The sequence below is a fragment of the Zootoca vivipara genome, chromosome 6 (assembly GCF_965207765.1).
Source record: "Zootoca vivipara chromosome 6, rZooViv2.hap1.1, whole genome shotgun sequence".
NCBI classification, from domain to species: domain Eukaryota; kingdom Metazoa; phylum Chordata; class Lepidosauria; order Squamata; family Lacertidae; genus Zootoca; species Zootoca vivipara.
This window is the reverse complement of record NC_142589.1, coordinates 66,936,471-66,956,861: the sequence shown is the minus strand read 5'-3', so window position 1 is coordinate 66,956,861 and position 20,391 is coordinate 66,936,471. Positions and strand designations below refer to the sequence as shown.

Here is a 20,391-nt window from a genome sequence, read left to right as displayed (position 1 = left end):
TTTTCTTTTGCACAGTGCTTACTCCTATGTGTCAAATTCCTAAAGACAGAAACCACCCAGTGACAATTGGGACAATCAGCACAGGGAAAAAAAAATTAATTATGTCTAGCCCTAAGCCTTGCTTTTTTGCCAGTGCCTGCGTATCATCTATCTATCTATCTATCTATCTATCTATCTATCTATCTATCTATCTATCTATCTATCAGACAGTGACCTCTATCTCCACCTTTCCAAGTAACCAATGAATTACCATGGCAGTTCTGAGACAAGGTGACTGGCCAGCAGAACTTGCCTAATGTAACACTTCCGCATGGCTCTTGTTATGCAGACAGCAAGCACCATTCAGCAAAAGACCTAGTTCCTTAATGTGAGATGGGTGTTTTGGGGATCCAGCAAGTAGCAGATACATAGGAAATCCATTCAAACCCTTGTAATGCTTCACAGTAACCTAAGGCCACCACTACGTTCATAGGTTTACCATAATTTATTCAGAGCACAGAATCTGAGGTGTCTCATCACACAGCGCACACAGCCCTGCTTACAAAGGAAGTGCTCTTAAACCCTTCCAGTTCTTTGTTAGGGGAATTAGAAAGTTTAATGAAGCGTTCGTTTCAAATTTTGGCTGGGAAATAAATATATCTGTGCTATTGCATTTTGTTTGGTAAAACCTTCTCAATCTGCAGAGATATACTGGAACAACTCTTAGCCCCAACTCCTACCTGGTAGGTACCTGTCGTGGTCGTACTCGCGTGAGTGCTGCACATGATGCTGAGTAAATGGCTGGTTCCCAAAGAGGTTGTCACTACGTAGGTTGTGGCAGAGTTTCTCAAGGAAGCGGAGGACATAGGTGATGCTGTTGACTGCTGGTAAGGTCAGAGTATGCTGCTCATGATCAAACACAGCTGGTGGAGTAAAGAGAATAAAGCCAAATTATAAAAGTCTAACAGATTGTCTGGGATTGCTGGATCACATAGACCCCTCCTGCAATTCAGTTTACTGAATGACTAGAACCACAACCTTTCCTGGCTTCCACTAGACTAAGCACAAGCTAACAATTATGGAAGCAGGAATCTTTATGAAATAACTGCAGATTTTTTTCTGTCTGTCTATCTATCTACTATCTATCTATATCTCTGGAGCACTGTCTGCATGGAAAACAGAGAGATGGGTTTCTCAAAATACTTATGAGAACAACTGCCTTTTGAAATATCAAACACTAATATTTAAATCTTGCTTTTTGAGGATTACAAACACCTTCAGAGTAAATACAATGGGTGGCATTCAAAGAAGTTTTACTCAGAGTAGATTTACTGAGATTAGTGAACTTGGCTAAGTTAGGTCTATTAATTTCAACATGTCTAGTCCTGAAAACTTAATTGAATACCACCCAATGACAGTATTCCAATTTACTTTTTGAACTGATAGAGCTGATTCCATCAGGGGTCTGCTTTTAATTGGACTCATTATTTTAGATTTTCAGGTTGAATGAAATCAAGTAAACACCTGGTGTTGTTTAATGTTCAGTGGCTGATGGTTTTATGGATTGTATTTTTATTGCTTTATTATTGCACTGCAAACCACCCAGTGATCCTGTTTGGATAAAAGGTGATCTATAAGTAAAGTAAGTACATGAACACCCGTGAGGGGGGCAGTCCCCTCCCCTGGATGATCCATAACCACCAGATTCCCAGATTTCTTTCTTCTGCTTCTTCTTTTTAAAGCATTTGTAAAGCTTGAATTATAAGGCAAAATGTGAAGGCACAATTCTCCTCAATTTTTGTGAGAAACTAGCCTTCTCACTCCTTTCATTGTTTCACTTTGCCCCCACCCCCTAGAAGAACTGCTGCAGACATTCATGATTAAGTACAAAATAAGATCCACCAACTTCAAGAGAGACTGCGTAAGAGTGTGGGAAGAAAAAAATTCCCTACTGCCCCAAAGGGAACCCCCCCACCTCTTGGTGCAAGTTTTACTGCTTTAAATACTTGCAATGTACCCCAGCAAGAGTGCGAAAATGACCCTGGCCTAATTAAGCCAATGGATCCACACTGCAGTTGGCTGTCTTTTCTTGCATACGTTGAGTAGTCTGGGCTGTGGCTTGTAGAAGTGTTCCCCTGGTGGATGCTGTTCAAAACAGAGTAGGGCAGGCAGACAAATGGGGCTGGCTCCTTACCTGAAATGATCTCGCCTCCATGGCCTTGCTTCAGGAATGAGAAGACAGTATGCTGATGATAAGCACAATCAATGCAAGCTTGGACTGCTTGCTGCAGCACCACAGATGCTCGAGCTGGTCCAAAATGGTCAGGCAGCTGCTGGACTTTCTTTTTGTCCAGGTGAGGCCCAGTACTACCATTTTTATTCAAGTAGATGCAAACTGTGAGGGGGAAAGGCAGAAGCCTTTAATAATTTAACTCCAGTTTGCCTGTAACAGACTGCTCAGTTACTAACTTGGTAGGTCTGCACCACTGAAAACTATCACATGATGTTCCAAATAGCTTCCTTGCAGAGTCAGACAGTTCCCAAACCCTTTTACCCCAAGGGCCAGTTATCTAGCTGGTCTCAGTACCAGAGGACCGATTTTGATGCTGCATCAAAAGGCTCTCATCACAGAACACCAATTTTAAAAATGTGACTGTAAAACGAAACTGAGCAATTTCCTGCACCCCCTTAAGTCTTCCACTCCCCCCACCAGCATAGACAGAAATGGAAGGGGTCATATATATGAATTACCAGCTTTAGTTTGTATATTACCTTAAAATAACTTCCTTGTAATATCTGCCCCCCCATAAAGAAATATTACACCCAAGAAAGAGGATGAAAGGAATTCAGCACCTGTAGGGGCCTGCATAGCAGAGCTAGGGATGGTTGCTGCATCCTGTGGTACTGTACTAGTGTCAGGTTCAGGAGTGCTTGTTGTAGGGGAGGTGGGTGCTGGATTTAGTAAAGTTCGAGGTTTTCTCTGCAAAAAAGAGAGAGATGATATTAATAAACTTTAAACAAATAATCATTCTGAACAGGCAAAAGGACAAAAAACAAAGTGGATAACATGGCACTGAGGACCTAATCTCAAGGAAGCCGGGAGGAAATGGTGGGGGGGGGGGATAACTTGACATAATAGGAACAAGTAAGGGGGCCTGAACAATTCAGTTACAAGGATGATGGGACAGGTATTTTAAAATGACAAACTTTATTAGTTTGTTACATTTCCATCCTGCCCACCCTCTGAAGAGCTCAAAAGCAACCTCCCATCCAGGTACTGGTCAGACCAGCACCTCTGCTTTAGAAACGAAATGGGTACTTTCAGACCTCAGTTGCACCTCTAGGCAGATTGAAACTGTACTGAAGATGGAAAGTTGCATTGGACTACTTGTGCATCTAGCCCAGCACTCTGGGGTCTCTCAGATGATGACATTCCCATTACTTGATACTGGATGCTTTTAAATGGAAATGAATGTAAGCTGTTCAAGAAATCATGTGATCAACAATCAAACCATGACCCCTCATCCCTGATTCTACAGATCTATTTGCTTGAATAGTTTTTGAAAGGTACCTAAGTAGAACTACTCCTAGTTGAGGAAGCACACACTCATTGTAAAGTCATGAATTCACACCTTACTGCCAGGCTTTGGTCCCCTCTTCTTGGGGAATTTCAAAGGCTCCACAGCTTTGGAGGGGGTTGGAGTGGAGTGGTTGGTCAGAGCCTTGGGCGTCCGGCCTCGCTTACGACCAGGTTTGCGTCCCCTTTGTCCAGGCTGATGTTCCAGGAGAGTCTTTGTGCCACTGTGCATGCTGCCCTTTTCAGAGATCACATCAGGCACTGGGGGGAATGGGCTCTTTGGAATCACCACTACCACAAAAAAGGAGAGAGAAGACCATCAGGTACCAACATAGCCTTATGCAAAAAACAACAACAAAACTTTCTGGGACATCTGCGTATTCAACCATACACTCAACAGAAGAGCAGCAACCCAGTGGTAGAGCACTTGCCTGACATGCGAAAGGTAACAGTTTCAATTCCTGGCATCCTGAGGTTTAAAAACTCCAATTTGAAACCCTGGGGGGTTGCTGTCAGTCAGTTTAGACAATACTAGTTAGGGGGATCAATGACCTGCCTTGCTATGTGCTTGTCTACTCAGAAGAAAGATCTACTGGGAGTAGAGATCAATGAGGCACACTCCCAGGTATGTATGGACCTGCAGCCTTAATCAGTTGCAGCAAATTCAGTCTGGTGGCACCTTAAAAAAAAACACAGCGAGCAAGCATATGAGGGCAGAAGCTTTCATGGGCCACAACCCACTTTGTTACACATGACCCAAGAAAGCTTCTGCAACACCACATTTTAAGAGGTTACCAGACTTTGCTGTTCTTGGCTGCATATGCTACATTTTTATGTGATTTTTTTTAAAAAAAATAGAGGGTGATTTAGACTTGCAGCACAAGATATGTCACTATACATTGCTTCAAGCCAATATAGGGGTGTGATGCAAGCCAACATTGTACAATCTGAACTGTGATAAATTACAATTTAGATAAGCCCCAAGACAGTTCAAAGGGCCATGTCCAATATACTGCTAATGCTCGAAATCTGCCTCAAAGGCCAAGCGAAAGTTCAGTTCCTATTGGCAGCCATCTAAAAGTCATTTTCTGTGGCAGTTTGCTCATAAAAATAGCTCTTGGACACAACCTAAGAAAAATGAGTCCGTTTCAACTACTCTTTCATGAAGTTCCATACAGTCCATACAGAAACTCCAGTGCAATCTATAACCTTGACTATTTTTATGCAAGACTAGACATAAACCACCACCACCACAACAACAAAATCAAGTATTTCCTTTCCAAGAAAACTGTATGTTTATTTACAGAAAAACTTTATTTTGTTTAAATTGCCACTAATCAAAGGCTATGGTGTTTTCTAAGATAGTTGTTCAGAGGTGTTATAGCTTCCATGTTATGTTACTGCTTGGAACATAAAAGCTCTTCTGAAATGAAAATCACAAGGGGAAACCCGAGAACCATGCCCCCAAATGTTCACCTACTAAGCAGTTCCAACATTAACAAAAGAGAGAGCGAGTACATTGTAGAGCTGGAAAAGGTTCACAAAAGAGCTATCAAAATCATCACAGGGCTGGAGCAATTTCCCTATGAGGAAAATTCACAACATTTGGGGCTTTTTAGTTTTCAAAAAAGGAAAGTCAAGGAAGACAAGACAGAGGTGTGCAAGGTTATGGTGGTAAATGTGGATGGGGACAATTCTACTCCCCGAAATTCTATAACCTGGGGCTAATCAATGAAGCTGAATGCTGAAAGATCAGAACTGTCAAAAGAAAGTACTTCTTCACACAGTGTGTAATTAAAGCTTTGGAATCCGCTCCCACAACATGCAAAGATGACTACCAAATTGGATGGCTTTAAAACAGCACTAGACAAATTCATGGAGGATAGGGCTACCTATGCTTACTAGCCATAACATCTATTTTGGAGGTAGTATGCTGTTGCAGGCATTATGGCTCTGAATATCAGTTGCTGGAAATCACAAGCAGCAAGCGTCCTTTTACATTCACATCTGCTTGCACATTTCCCAAGGCATCAATTTGGCCGTCATGAGAACAGAATGCATGTCAAGATAAGCCTCTGACCTGATCCAATAGGTCTCTTCTTCTGTTAGCATCCCCCTAACCCTGAGACAGGCTCATTTGTGAAGCATACTTTAGGGATAAGATACTCTCGTATAATCTTGTTTTATTAACTGCATTTTGAGCAACCTTATCTCATGCCTTTCCAACTATTCTCATGAGGTTTCTTTCTGCTTCTTTAAGGTTACAACACTAAATGTTGGTTTCCTTTTACTAATTATTACAAGGTCCTGCATTTTTGTATCTCCTAACCCAAGCATCCCCAAACTGCGGCCCTCCAGATGTTTTGGCCTACAACTCCCATGATCCCTAGCTAACAGGACCAGTGGTCAGGGATGATGGGAACTGTAGTCCAAAACATCTGGAGGGCCGAAGTTTGGGGATGCCTGTCCTAACCTTTCTGCTACTCAAAAAGAGGCAAGTTATGAAAAACCTGTTCCTCCCTCCAACATATAAGGGAATCATGGAAATTAGTGCTAAGTACGATGAACCCATCCTTTGCATCTGGCTTGTTTATTGACAACACTTGTTTTGCAGTTAGCAGTGTTTCCAGATGCTTTGTAGTCTGTCCCAGAACATACAGCCCCAAGTTTTGTAGTATGTGTGGCAGCTAACAGGCAGCCAAACCAACCACAGCACGAAGAACAGTAGGCTGGCCCAGGCAAGCTGTTTATTAGCAGAGGTGAGATGCAAAGCACCTGCCCCCCCAGCACACCTGCAGTGAGGTTTAATATGGAGGAGTGGAGAGGTCCTTCACCCAGCAGTTTAGCAAGCTGTTGGGAGAGGTGCCTCTTCAACACAAGAGGAGGACAGAGGTATCAGATCTCACTAATTCTCCTGGCCCTCTAGTCTTTCCATACCACTGACCGTGGCATACTTCTGGATAGACTCTCGGGGTTGTGAGTTAAGAGGCATAGTGTGCTGTGGGAACACTGATTTAAGTTTATGCTGGGGAATGACTTCTCAGCCTCAGTGTGTTTGTGGGGTTCTGCAGGTTCCATCTAGTCTCCCATGCTTTTTGATATCTATATGAAACCTTGGTCACCTGAGGATTTAAGGTGAGGTGCTGTCAACATGTTGATGACAAAAGGTAAAGGGTCCCCCGACCATTAGGTCCAGTTGTGACCGACTCTGGGGTTGCGGCGCTCATCTCGCTCTATTGGCCGAGGGAGCAGGCATACAGCTTCCAGGTCTTCCAGCATGACTAAGCCGCTTCTGGCAAACCAGAGAAGCACATCTAGCTCTAATTTTGCCTTTGCTCACACTCATAGAGGGCTGGATGAGGGCCAAACAAAGGAGCTTGTTCCAGGTAAGATGGTGGTTCTGTAGTTAGGTAAGTAGTTTGCTCGAAGAGATGGATCAAGTTTTCACTCCAGATCTGGCTCCTCGGTCCAACTTTTGTCACTGAAGGTCTGAGTAGCTTCTGTGTCAAATAGTGCCTTTTTTAAAGATTAGGCTAGTGGCCTTTGTTGGACAGAGACTGCCTGGCCACCGTTTTTCATTGTCTATCTTGGACCACCTACTACAGGTAAAACTCAGAAAATTAGTTTATCACCTAAAAGTGCATTTATTTCAGCAATGCAACTGAAAAGGTGAAACCAATATATGAGATAGATGCATGACATGCAAAGCAAGATATGTCAAGCCTTTATTTGTTGTAATTGTAATTATTTGTCGTTAGGTGGATCAATTATAAATGGAATGTAATTAATGAAATGTAATAGCGATGTTTATTTTTGTTTTATTGTAACTATTTGTTTTATTACTGTGGAATTTCCAAAAGAAAGCATTTGTAAAAATAAAAATAAATAAGTTGCATTACTGAAATAAATGCACTTTTCGACGATATTTTAATTTTCCGAGTTTCACCTGTATAATGCAATATATGTAGGGTTGACTTTAAAGAACGTTGGGCAGCTGACTGCAACCACTGGTAACTCGAATGGGTACAGTGTTTCCAAGCAAATTCAAAGTGCTGCTTCTTAGTCCTAAAACCCCAGACAGCTTAGGACCCAGGTACCTAAGTGAAGACTTGCTTGTATACCAACCTTGAGTTCATTTTAGAGACTCTTCTCCAGGTTTCCCCACCAGTCAAGATAAGGCAGGTGGCAACTAAAGAGCAGAGCCTGCTTTGTGGAATTCCACTGCCACCCTGATGGCAACATTGTTATCCTGTCAGCACCAGATAAAGACATTTCTGTTCTCCCTTATTTTAAAATGTATTATTTTAAGCCTGCTGTAATTTATTGTATTTTACAATAAAAATATTTTAAACACATCCATACCCTCTATCATTCTAACATTGTCCAAGAACTTAACTCTCTGAAGTAGTCAGTGGGTACAGTACAAAACAGTCTGACAACAGCTTGCCCACAAGGTTTGGACAGCTGCCTGTTCACAGAATTCCCATTCGTATTCAGCTGCAAGAAATAATATTCTCTTTCTAGGAAGGACTAAAGAACAACCACTTAACTCCCAACATTAAATCTTTTGCTCCCACATAAGACAGCCAGGGCCCCAAGATTCTACTTCCCCCTTGAAAGAGGACACAAGCAATGAACACTAGAAATACAACTAAAACAAATGTCAAAATCTGTTACCTTTCCGTCAGAGGCAATTCTACAGTGTCACTTCGACTTATTCACCTCCTAGTAGTCCAACTGAAGGCACGCTACCCTAAATGGAAGAGGTGGTGCAGACACTTACAGGTCTTCTTACAGAGATGCCACTTTCTACCTGAAGCTGTTCTCCCTTCCAGTCAAATGAAATAAAGCTTGCCGGGCCCTTAATCTGTACACAATTGTTTGGAAAAAATGGCTGACAAATACAAGAAGAATGTATGGTGCCACTTAACACATCTCCATGGCAACTTAAAAACGATTAACTTTTGCTTGCCTGCTGAGCAGAGTAAAGTTGTGTTGAATAGGCTGACTGCATTAACGGGAACAAAGGAAACTGGGGCAAGCGTCTGCAATTATGATCTCTGCTGTACCCACAGTAACGTTCATCGCCCTTGGCACAGCAATGAAGGGAGTGCATCCTTTCTTAGGTCTCCTTTGCTTGGCAAGATCTTAGTGCATTCCTGCCAGCTGGGATAGTGCCAAGGCAGAAACTCCACTCCTCTGCATTCCAGATCTCCTGATAAAGTGGAAGACTGCCTCTGGCTCACAGTCTGCCCAAGGACAGTTAACTCTTGCAGTCCTGCCACTCAGCTGCTGTATCCAAGAAACTTCCTCTCCATTATTGTAATAATATTTATTTATATCCCATATTTTCCTCAAACGCGGCTTACACAAATTATAACAAGACAGATACAATAATATCCATTAGTGCTGTCCAGCTCCACTAGGGTTTATTATTGTCATGTTAAATCCCAAAAGTAAAGCTTGAGGATGTGGTCCAATGGTGTATATGGCAAATATTCAGAAATTCAGTGAATTTTACCCTTTTAATCATTTAGGAGGTTAATGGTAAAAATGTCAGAAAACCTGACAACCACCACCACTTGCCTTAGGCGACTGTTGCAATTACATCATAGTTTCTTTATAATTGCCCCTCCATTCCCTATGTAAGACTAGACAGCCTCTGTGCAATACAGCACAGATGATCAGATGCTGCATCAGATTTCTTCTATATATCATTATGGTCAATGCTATTTCCGTGAGGTGGAAATTTTCACCATGGGCAATTAAAAATGTACAAAGAAAGATGACTTACGTATCACCAGAGATAAGGGTGTGTAAAGAAAATAGACAAAAATCTTGTGTAAAATATTGTAAATTTGGTGTAAGGAGTTTGGTGGGTGGGATTAGAAACCAGTGGCCACAGGCGAAAAATGATTAGAACTCCATGAGGCCCATGCAGGAGGGGTGTAAGGGGGCCATAAGCTGCCATAATGGGCCACTTTGAAAGATGGATATTGAGGTGTTGGCTTGACAGACTCCCTTCTTTCTGAAAATGACCACCTGAGAAAACTAGCTACACATTAAGAGAGGAGGAGGATAACTGGGATCATTTTCTGAAGGGATCCAATGGTTCTGAAGGGATCCAATGGTTTCAAATATTGTCCTAAATGTCAGCGAACACTATATTCTAAATATTTAGCAAGCACCTTGCCATGTACCAATAAATGATATGTACCACTAGATGATAGAAGCAAGGATGAAACTACATGGGCTTAGTAAAATCCTTTAGTCATTCTTCAGACTTTCTGATCAGAGGTTTCTAATACTTTCCAGAAATTTCAGAATTTTCTTAAATGGAGAACCTAGTAGTTATTATAACATACATGCAAACACACAAGCACATATGATCAGGAACTAGGATCACAAAGACTTACACGTTGGCCCTGGACATAAAAGCCTCCACCTAGATGATACAGAAAGTTATCTACTTGCCAACATCATGACTGCATTCAAACAGCACTTTACTCCATCGTCTTGATTAATTATTGCATTTTATATGACCTTTCACACAATGTAAAAGCCACTTCTATAAATCTAGCCCATGTTTAGCATTCATTTCCATGTTAATTGTTTCCAGAAAAAAAATCTGCTTGTAATCCTGGCAACCTGGAATATCATGGGAGCTTTGAGTTGTAAGATTCCTGCAGTTTTTAGAGATTATGCCCCACTGCTCATGTAATGAAATTTTGGCAGGTATATTGGCATACTAAATAGGGGAACAGAAGCACATATGCACAGAGAGTGGGAGAGTGGCGATATTAGTTGTGACACACCACACATATGGGTGTGAATGAAATATAGCATGACGTGGTGGCATGTTGATCACAGGCACAGTTCCATAATGCAACAGGTAACGCAGTATAAAAGGAACACCAGGAACAAGAACAGAAGCAGTAGCATTACAATCAGTAAAACTAACATAATAAATCCCACACCTGAATGCAGTCTATGTATCTGAAGTTGGTGGCTCCCGTGAGCGGAAGATAGACAAGTGGGTACTCTGCTCCCTCTAGTGCTAAAGAAGTAAAAATACTCCAGAGATTTTTTGTGTTTTTTACACCCAAGTCAAGTTATTGGGATGGGCTGAGAACCTAAATAGTTAAATTAATTTCACCTCTCCAGAACCCATGAGTACACACCTTGCTTTCTAGCCATTATATTTTTAATATCTTAGCTACTGGAATATTAGCTCTTAAAGCAAAAGCTGAAGCTTTGAGATGAGTCATATGTGGATTTGAGGTAGCCCTAGCATATAGGAAATAAATGTTCTCCATAAGAACATAATAAGAATCTGCTGGATCAGGCCTTTTCTCACAGTGGCCAACAAGATGCCTTTGGAAAGCAGGACCTGCGCCCCAGAGCACTCTCCCCTCCTGCTGTTTCCAGCAGCTTGCATTCAGAAGCATACTGCCTCTGACTGTGGAGAAGCCATTGGTAGTGTGCTGGGTTCCATGATCCAGAAACTGACATGGTCTGGGAAAGGATGTAGAAGTGGAGAACCACCAGCCCGTGGGTCTAATAAGGCCCATCAGGTCTTCCCATTTGATCTGCAAGGCCATTTTGCCAAACTACACCCACTTGCCTTACACCCAACGTCATGCAGCTTCTAGTATGGGACACGTATAGTCAAAAGGGGTTTGCAGCCACCTGCAAAGCCTTGTGTGAAGGACTTTGCAAACCCCCACAATCAACTGTTAGGTTTTGCAGACTGCTTAGCAAGGGGCTTCAGGAGATCTGACAATCTGCTGATCATCAGGTCTTCGACACGCCATGCAAGGGCTCTGCAATGTGGTCTTTAATTGTCAGGTCTTGCGAACCATCGCAAAGCACTCTGCAAGGACTCTGCAAGACCTGACAATCAATCAAGTGTTCTTGTGGAACACTTTGCAGGCTGCACATTTTTCCACAGGGTTGACCCACCAGCCATGTCTGACCCACCACCCAGATTCAGTTCCCCACCTCTGGAGTAGATATTCCCTTAGAAACCCAGAATATAAATCAAGAGGGGGAAAACAGTAACAAAACAACATTGAGCACACCTTTCAACTGATACCAGGTGTATTTTCACAATTAAAACAGAGCTCATTGATATATAAAGAGCTGCATTTTTCTTGAAGCACTGCCCAGTTTGGAAGAGAAGAGACACCCCTGAACTTCTGGTTCAGTAGAATTTACAAGCACAAGTAACTGTAGGGTCAATTCCTATGTCGGCATTCTCTAGTCTGAACAGTTAATGGGATTATCAGGGTTGGTAAAGACAGCATAGAACAAGAAGATAGTTATGCTTGGTCCTGCACAATCCTTTTTTGGGCATGCTTCCAGCCAGGATTCCACAAATCCCCAGGAAAGAATGCTTCAGGCCCTCTGCCATCACTCACCTGCCCTTGTTGGGGCATCAACAGAATACAGATCTTCTCCCCCAAGTTATCTGCAATTGCAGATAACTCAAGAGAAGCTTCAGCGTTCTCTGAAGCTCATTTGACCAGCCTCCTCCCACATGTGTGCCCAAGGACTTGGAGGAGAGGAGGGAGATATCTGCACTACTTCTGCCTACTCCAAAGTGCAGTGTAATGCAAGACACATGCACTCATGCACCCTGCCTATGTTCTCTGCATGTTTTAAGAGGACACAGGGGATAAGCTGATTGAGCCAAGCCAAGATTTACAAACTATTGCTTCAAAAGTTCACTGCAGTAATGCACAATCAATATTATGGGAAGCTGCTGTGAGGAGCCAGCCTTAACGAGAAGGATCTATGGAGAACATAAGCTGCAATATGCTTAAAGAGAGAGAAAGCACAGAGACATGGCAAAATATTTTTGTGCTTGATGTAGCTTCCATCATAACCATGACTATACTGGGAAGATTTCAAAGTATCCTATTTGATAAACGTCCAAAGAATCCAATACTACAACAGAGTGCAAAAGACAACACAAACAAAATATTAGCTCTTTTTAAAAAAAACTATGATAAACCAAAATACATAACCCTCCATCAAAGATATGTGCACAATTAAACTGTATGTTGCCAGTCCATAGCCAACTATTACCCATTTCAGGGGTGAAATGTAGTAATGCTTTGATAGGACTCTTACCTTTCGTTCCAGGGGGCTGCAGGTTGTCGCCAGTCAGTGAACACCAACCAACTGGAAAGATGTCACGAGAATCGTAACGGCACCAGTAATCAAAGGCTCCCCTCCAGCCATCAAAAGTGATGAGGACCTCAGAACCCCGCACCTCACCAATGGTGGCAGGGCAGATGAAATGTGGGTTTTTCCTATCTACAGCCTCCAGTTTCATCCCCACCTTAAAGAAATTCTGGGATGGAGATGGTGGCTCCTAGGCGGGGGAAGGGACATGAAAAAAAAGGATCAGATGCAACTCAATTAATACGCATATGTGTGCATGTACACACACGGCTTACTTTATAGACCTATTCTGCTGACTTAGCAGTGCTCCCATTAGTCCTTGTTTCCCAGCAGCTGCTGCACAAGGAATTGGATAAAGGCTACTGGTGGGCTGATTTACGGAACAACTTGATTGCATCACAGACCAAGTTCAGGTGCAATGTTGAAGTCTGGCTTATTTTGAACTCTGGCTTACCCTGATTAAGGGTTGGTTAAGGATAACAAAGGAGACCTGTATGGAACACTACTGGGGGAGGGGAAGCGCATAGGATGATGCAGTAGCAGGAGTAGCACTCTGTTCATCACACATTAACCTGGTTCACTGGAACCTGAGGTCCTCCAGATATTGCTGTACTACAACTCCTAGCATCCCTGACCACTGGTCATGCTAGCTGGGAAAGAGATGGGATCCCCAATAACTTCTAGAATGCAACATATTCCCCACCCCTGCATTACAGTAACCAGGGAAAGATTACACCCAATATAAAAACAACTAGGGTTCAATGTTATATCTAAATTGGGACACAGAGTTCTGGCCCCCTACACCATCCTGTCAAACCTTGGTCCTCTGGCATACCTTGTGATGCCCTGCTGCCAACCTTTTGCTTAATTATTTTCTCCCTTTTACTCTCCGCAAATATAATTTTCAATCTTGCCTTTTCACATCCCTAGTTTTCATCTGTGCTCATGTCCATATTGTTCTTATCCCATCTTGCTCCTGCCCTGAATCTGTTCCCACTTTGCCTTCTGACTAGACCCAATCCTTCTGTGACTTACCTCTTTGGCCAACATACCCCCCCACCACCTGTAAAGGTATTAAGTTTGCCATTCATGACACTGCCACATCAAACTTAGGGACTTCATACAAACATTCACTTCCATTCTTTCAGAAACTTAGGGTATTGCTATCTATATTCACCTCTCTCTGAACAGGAATACTGTTAATGAGGAGGTATGTCTTCCCAGAGTGGAACAAAGCCTCAACCCCCACTCCTTCCAGACAAATGGAGAACCAAACTCATAAGCACATCAAATCCAGCTACATTGTCTTCAGAATAGGGAACGATGATGGCCATACCTTGTGGAAAATCCTAACAGGTGCCATTTCTGCTCCATTCAGAGTCTTCAGGAGAAACATGGGCCAAGAGGAAGCATTCAGTCGAAACCCTGCAACAGAGGTGGAGGCCATAAAAAGCTTAGCAGCAGCTTTCAATTCTGTCCATCCTTCCATCATGAAGGTACCTTGATTTCTTCATCATAACATTTAGCAAATGTATTGAAAATCAAGGAATATTTCTCTTGAGAGAGTCTAAGGAAGCTTAGTTTGCACCATACTATTGGCTGGACTTTTTGTTGATGCTACTACTTGAGTACACCAAGATTTTCTAATAGGTGACATAAGCAGAACTTGGAAATAAATGCAATAGTATGTGAACTGGTGTTTTATAGTGGGCTTAATCATGACATCACAGCTAACACAACCCTCTTATTGCAATCCACTGTGGACCCCATTCTGCTGGGAAATTAGAAGAACTTTCCTGAAAACTTCAGCTGTGTCACTTTTGACAGTGAACTACAGCAAAACAAGTTATTTGCCCTGTACAGCCTCAGGCACACTTGTACAGAAGAGTGTATTACAGGTCTTTTTGCACATTTAAATTTGCTCTTAATTCAGAGATGCAGAGCCACTAGCATGGCTACTTGTGTCAGTAACAAGTGCCTAGAGGAAACCAGGCAGGGAAGAAACATGAGTGGAGCACACAGTAGATACCTCTAAGTAAGCCTCCCTTCTCTAGAGCACTTCATATATTCAGATGTCATGTTGCTGTTTACTGCAATTCCAAAGCTCTTTTGATAACTTGGAATCTAGAAGACATGATTATAGCATAAATGCAACCCTTGGGGAAAACAAGGTTTCAACTCACCTAGAGGAGGCTGCAACATCCCTCCATTCTTTTCACAGTTGCCGATAGGCTGGATTTCTGCAGAATCCACCAGACGCCAGAAGTCATTCTTATTATCACTGCCATCCAGGCGCAATCGGAGACGGGCACCTGTCAATCCCACCACAGTAGCAATACAAGTGGAAGTGGTGTTTCTGGGGTCCTGGGCTTCTAGCTTCATGCTGATCTTGAATTCATTGGAAGGTGGGGTGTACGACTGAGGAGAACAAGGCTTTCAGCATGACTTGAGTGATACATTTTTCTCCCCCCCAAAAAAAACCTCCTCCTTATTCCCTGAATTGTTCCCAGCACCTGAATGCCAAGAGCATATTAGAACTGGATGTCACAGTACGCAATAAAAGAGAAACAAGGGTAAGGAACAAGTGAAAGAATTCAGTCATCAACATGGTAAAAATTCTCCTCCAAAACGTTCACTTACAGCCACTAAATCCCAAAATTCTCTTCTTTTCCCATTATTTTTGCTTTTGAAATAAAACACTGCTGTCTTTCAAGAGAAATGGAAAGCCTTCACTGTGGCAGCACCTATATTTCAGAATTAACATTAGGCAGGCACCTTTCAAGATGCCTGCTAAAACCCCTTTTAGTTAAACAAGTCTATCCAGACATATAATTTAATATTTCCTATTAAAATGTTGTTGATTTTATCTGTGGATTGTTGATAATTGTTTTATATTGTTTTATGTACAGTACATTGCTTAGAGAACTTTTTGATTAAGAAGTTTATGTATATTAAAAAATCTAAATGAGCTCAAGCCAACCTGTCATGCTTTGTTAATGGTGGTTAACACTGAGCTTGCACAACATCACAACACTATGCTTATCTCCTTGATCAGGCACTCTTGGGGTCATTGGAAGCTGACTTTTCTGAGTCCATCTAGCCCACTATTGCTTACTTTGACTGGAGGCAGCAGTTTCCGAGCACAATTTCCTAGCCTCGGCCCAGTATACCTGAAGGAGCATCTCCACCCCCATTGTTTTGCCCGGACACTGAGGTCCAGCGCCAAGGGCCTTCTGCCAGTTCCCTCACTGCGAGAAGCAAAGCTACATGGAACCAGGCAGACGGCCTTCTCGGTAGTGGCGCCCGCCCTGTGGAATGCCCTCCCATCAGAGGTCAAAGAGATAAACAACTGTCTGACATTTAGAAAACTTCTGAAGGCAGCCCTGTTTAGGGAAGTTTTTAATCTGTGACATTTTATTGTATTTTAATCTTTGCTGGAAGCTGCCCAGAGTGGCTGGGGAGACCCAGCCGGATGGGCGGGGTACAAATAAAGTATTATTATTATTCATCTTGCACCTGACGAAGTGGGCTTCAATCCACAAAATCTTATGCCATAATAAAATCTGTTGGCTATTAAGTTGCCAAAAGGTTCTTTGCTGCCTTAGTAGTTTTTTGGGCTATCAACAGGAGTGCCATCTAGAAGGGGCAGATGGGACAAGGTCCCCCTGAAATTTTCAAGGAGGGGGCTGGGTCCCATCAATATTTTGCATCACTTGTGCAAGCTGTGTGGTGTGTGCACAGCACAGCAGCACCTCGCACACTAGTGATGTCAGCACATTGCAAGGCATGCCAAAGTGATGTCGGCATGTCGCCAGCCCCCTAAATTGCGTGGGCAAGCTGACTCATCTGGCTATCAGAGTTCTTTCAAATTATCTCCTACTTAATCCAATTTAATTGGACATGTCAAGGATCAAACCTGGGATAGTCTGCATTCAACAATTCTTAAAACTTGGCTTGGAGTCCTACTGTATTCTTGGACCTCCATTTCCTACCAACCCAATTTGCTAGTAAATCAAACCCAGGCACTATGCTACCTTCAAAATTCACATATTTGCCAAAGATGATGCCCATACAATCATCTCATAACTCAAGTAACTACAACAAACATTAGAGAAGAAATTATCTTTATTTTAACTTTAGACCCAAAGGAAACTAATTTCAGCACATGCAATGATCCAAATACATACATAGTCCAAGCAGGGAGAAATCTAACGTTTCTGTTCAAACCTACCTGTGAACAACGGTTCCTGAGCTATTTCACCAACCTTAAAGGTCATGTGACTGCACCTTTATTTAAAAAGCTCTGTTCCGTTATATAATTTACAACCGGGTACCTGCATCGGTTGCTCTTCCCCCACAAAGAGAAGGTACAGGAGTTTATTCCACACTTGTCCATGAGCTGTCTAGAAGCTGACCCCTTCATCCCAACTCTTTTACAACATGGAATGCTCCATTACCTGCTTGAAGCAATGGGCAGGAGCAGGGCTGGAGCATGTCTCTTTCAAGTATCTATCCCAGGCAAAGTGACCTGTGTAAAGGAGAAAAAGAAATGACTGCAATGGAACTTGTGAGAATAATTCTGGAAAATGATCAGTCTTTATAAGAATCTTAATGAAATACCTATAAATGTATTAGCTACCGTGTTTCTCCTAAAATAAGACACGTCTTATATTTATTTTTCTTTTAAAAAAATACATCGCGGCTTATTTTCGGGGGATGTCTTATTGTTACGTATGGTACGGGGCTTTCTTGCACCGCCCGCTGAGCCTGCTGCTGGGTCCCAGGGCTTCATGCGGCACGGCTGTGGCTGCTGCCGGCTCCTGCCGGGTCCTGCAGCATCGCGCGCCACCCGCTGCTGGGTCTTGGGGCTTCACGCAGCGCGGCGCGGCTGAGGCGGCTGCCGGCTGCTGCCGGCTGCTGCCGGCTGCTGTGGCTTCGCGCGCCGCCCGCTGCCTGGTCCTGGGGCTTCGTGCGGCGCGGCGTGGCTGGGGCTGCTGCCGGCTCCTGCCGGGTGCTGCGGCTTCGTGCGCCGCCCGCTGAGCCCGCTGCCGGGTCCCTGGGCTTCACGCGGCGCGGCTGGGACTGCTGCCAGCTCCTGCCGAGTCCTGCGGCTTCGCACGCCGCGCCGTACCGCGTGAAGCCCAGGGACCCGGCAGCGGGCGGCGCGCGAAGCCGCAGGACCCGGCAGGAGCCAGCAGCCTCAGCCGTGCCGCGCGAAGCCCCAGGACCCGCTGCTGGGTCCCTGGGCTTCACGCAGTGCAGCACGGCGCGGCTGGGGCTGCTGCCGGCTCCTGCCGGGTCTTGCGGCTTCGCGCGCCGCCCGCTGCCGGGTCCTGGGGCCCGTTCAGCCGGAGCTCCGCGCGTCGCTGTGCTGGGGCTCCCGCTGTGCTGGGGCTCGGCGCAGCGCGCGCTGCTGCGTTTGCCGGCTCGCTCTGGGTCGTCCCGCTGGCTCCCCCAACACGTCTTATTTTGGGGGGATGTCTTACATTTTTTGGCCTTCAAAAGATCGTGCCATGGCTTATTTTAGAGGCACGTCTTATTTTAGGAGAAACACGGTATTAGCCAGAGGAGCTGATCACAATGAATTACACAATGATAACAATTTCAAGTTCAAATGATCACAATGAATTACAAGCAATGAATTGTTTGGGCTGAGAGTACAGAATTACCAGTTGTGGTAGAGAAACTTAAATTAAGTCGAAAGTCAACCACAAAAGCTTTGTACCTGAAGCCTGGTCTATATATCTATTCATGTATTGCCGGTATATTCAAGCTTTTCAGGCCCAGGACCCACTTTTAACTCAAACAAGCACATTTTACCATATATTTGCATGGCGCTAGTACCCCTGTTGTGACCTAGTTTGGATCAGGACACAAGACACTAGTGGGTTTCAATCCCCCAACTGAAGACCAGTGATATAACCGCAGTTATACCTTGCTTCATCTCCCCCAGGCACACACAGCAGCTGACATTTGCTTCAGTTGTAGAACTGCATGCAGCACTTTTACATTGTTCTCTCAACATTCTTAAGGTTTTCTCCATGCCTTAAGAAGCCAAAGAGACATCAAGATGACTCATACACTTAGTAACTGACAAAGTCAGTCAGCCAAGCTGGAGAGGGTACAGCTACCCTGTTTCTCATATTTTAAGACATACCCATAAAATAAGCCATAGCAGGATTTTTAAGCATTCAAGGAATATAAGCCATACCCTGAAAATAAGACATAGTGATAGGCGCAGCAGCAATGCCGGCCGCGGCAGGGGGAAGAGGGAAAAAATAAGACATCCCTTGAAAATAAGCCATAGTGTGTTTTTTTGAGGAAAAAATAAATATAAGACATGTCTTATAATATGAGAAACACGGTACATGTTACAAGGAACAGGAAACTCCAGTCCAAAATAGCAGCCACGAGTCAAATTCCTTCCCTTTTCCACTTTTTAATGTGAAGTTCAAATTGTTCATAACTTACTCAGGGCCCTGGCATCATTCGAACAACCTCCATATATCATTGGCTGCTGCAGCCAGTGTCAAGGAAATGAATGCCACACAGATGTCAGAACAGTGAACACAGCAACTAGATACTGAGAGGGAGGGAACTTGACACACACAACTAGCTGCTAGTTTGAGCAGCACCTCTCTAAAGTCTTCCTTTTTTATTGCCCAATACAATGAAAACAGAGGTCTTCTGGTTATTTAGATGTAATAGAACAAATATAGTACAGAGTCGTAGGGGGATCCTTTCTTTTTTATTTTAAATGCTAGGATTCTTACATGCAATCCTAAACATGTTTTGTAAAAAGTGAAGTCTACCAATTTAGGGCCCCATCTTTCAAGAGAGTGTATTCAAGATTGCAGCCTTTATCTGTGTGTCTTACACAGTAAATGGTCTCCAAGTGGCATAATAGCTTTTTAAACTGCTTGCACATGCCACACTACTGTAGACAGATTATGCCCACATTTCATCTGCCAGCAATTCCTAGGTAAAGAAACCAAAGAAACAAATCCCTTTTATTTTTTTACATTTAGTAATGGCCATCTCTGGCATGGAGCACCACAGTACAACTAGAACATGTCTTTACAATGCAGAAAACCTGCTATGAGCCCACTAAACAATTGGCAGAATGCTATTTTGTTTCATGTTCCATCTTATTTTGTATAGGTCCCCCTTTTTCCTGAGGACTTGTTCACACTGAGCCACATGGAGGGTGGTACACTATGGGATGAGAACAAAGTTAATTTAATGGAAGAAACCAATTGTACATTAATGTTATAGTGACTCACTACGCAGAACAGCCGATACACAGGAAAGGAAGCTATCTTATAACAAGTCAGACCATTTGTCTATCTATATCAGGGGTAGTCAATCTTTTTATACCTACTGCCTACTAATGCATCTTTCTTGATGGTAAAATTTCCTTACCGTCCACCAGTGCTCAATGGAAGGAGGATTCATTTTGTGCAGTAGAACCCCCTACCGCCCACCTGGAATCCTAAAACGCCCACTAGTGGGCAGTAAGGACCAGGTTGACAACCCCTTATCTATATACAGTGGTACCTCGCTAGACGAATGCCTCACAAGACGAAAAACTCGCAAAACGAAAGCGTTTTGCGATTTCAATGGAGCCTCGCAAGGCAAAGTTTCCT

The 20,391-nt window shown here is 43.4% G+C and overlaps 1 protein-coding gene across 7 annotated transcripts in view; it reads right to left on the bottom strand.

Annotated features, from left to right (window-relative positions):
- Positions 1-20,391, bottom strand: part of SCMH1 (Scm polycomb group protein homolog 1) — a 46,853-nt gene that overhangs the window by 10,152 nt on the left and 16,310 nt on the right. For 4 of the 7 annotated variants that reach the window (XM_088672494.1, XM_035117263.3, XM_035117260.3 and 1 more), the window contains 8 exons: positions 17,203-17,273; positions 14,929-15,163; positions 14,082-14,170; positions 12,692-12,935; positions 3,612-3,847; positions 2,833-2,959; positions 2,174-2,374; positions 720-902 (listed from right to left, as the gene is read on the bottom strand). In XM_088672494.1, coding sequence (XP_088528620.1) covers positions 720-902; positions 2,174-2,374; positions 2,833-2,959; positions 3,612-3,847; positions 12,692-12,935; positions 14,082-14,170; positions 14,929-15,163; positions 17,203-17,273 — 1,386 coding nt within the window. Of the gene's footprint in view, positions 1-719; positions 903-2,173; positions 2,375-2,832; positions 2,960-3,611; positions 3,848-12,691; positions 12,936-14,081; positions 14,171-14,928; positions 15,164-17,079; positions 17,274-20,391 lie in introns of those variants that run through there. The other 3 variants (XM_088672496.1, XM_088672495.1, XM_088672493.1) reach the window with 2 other exon arrangements.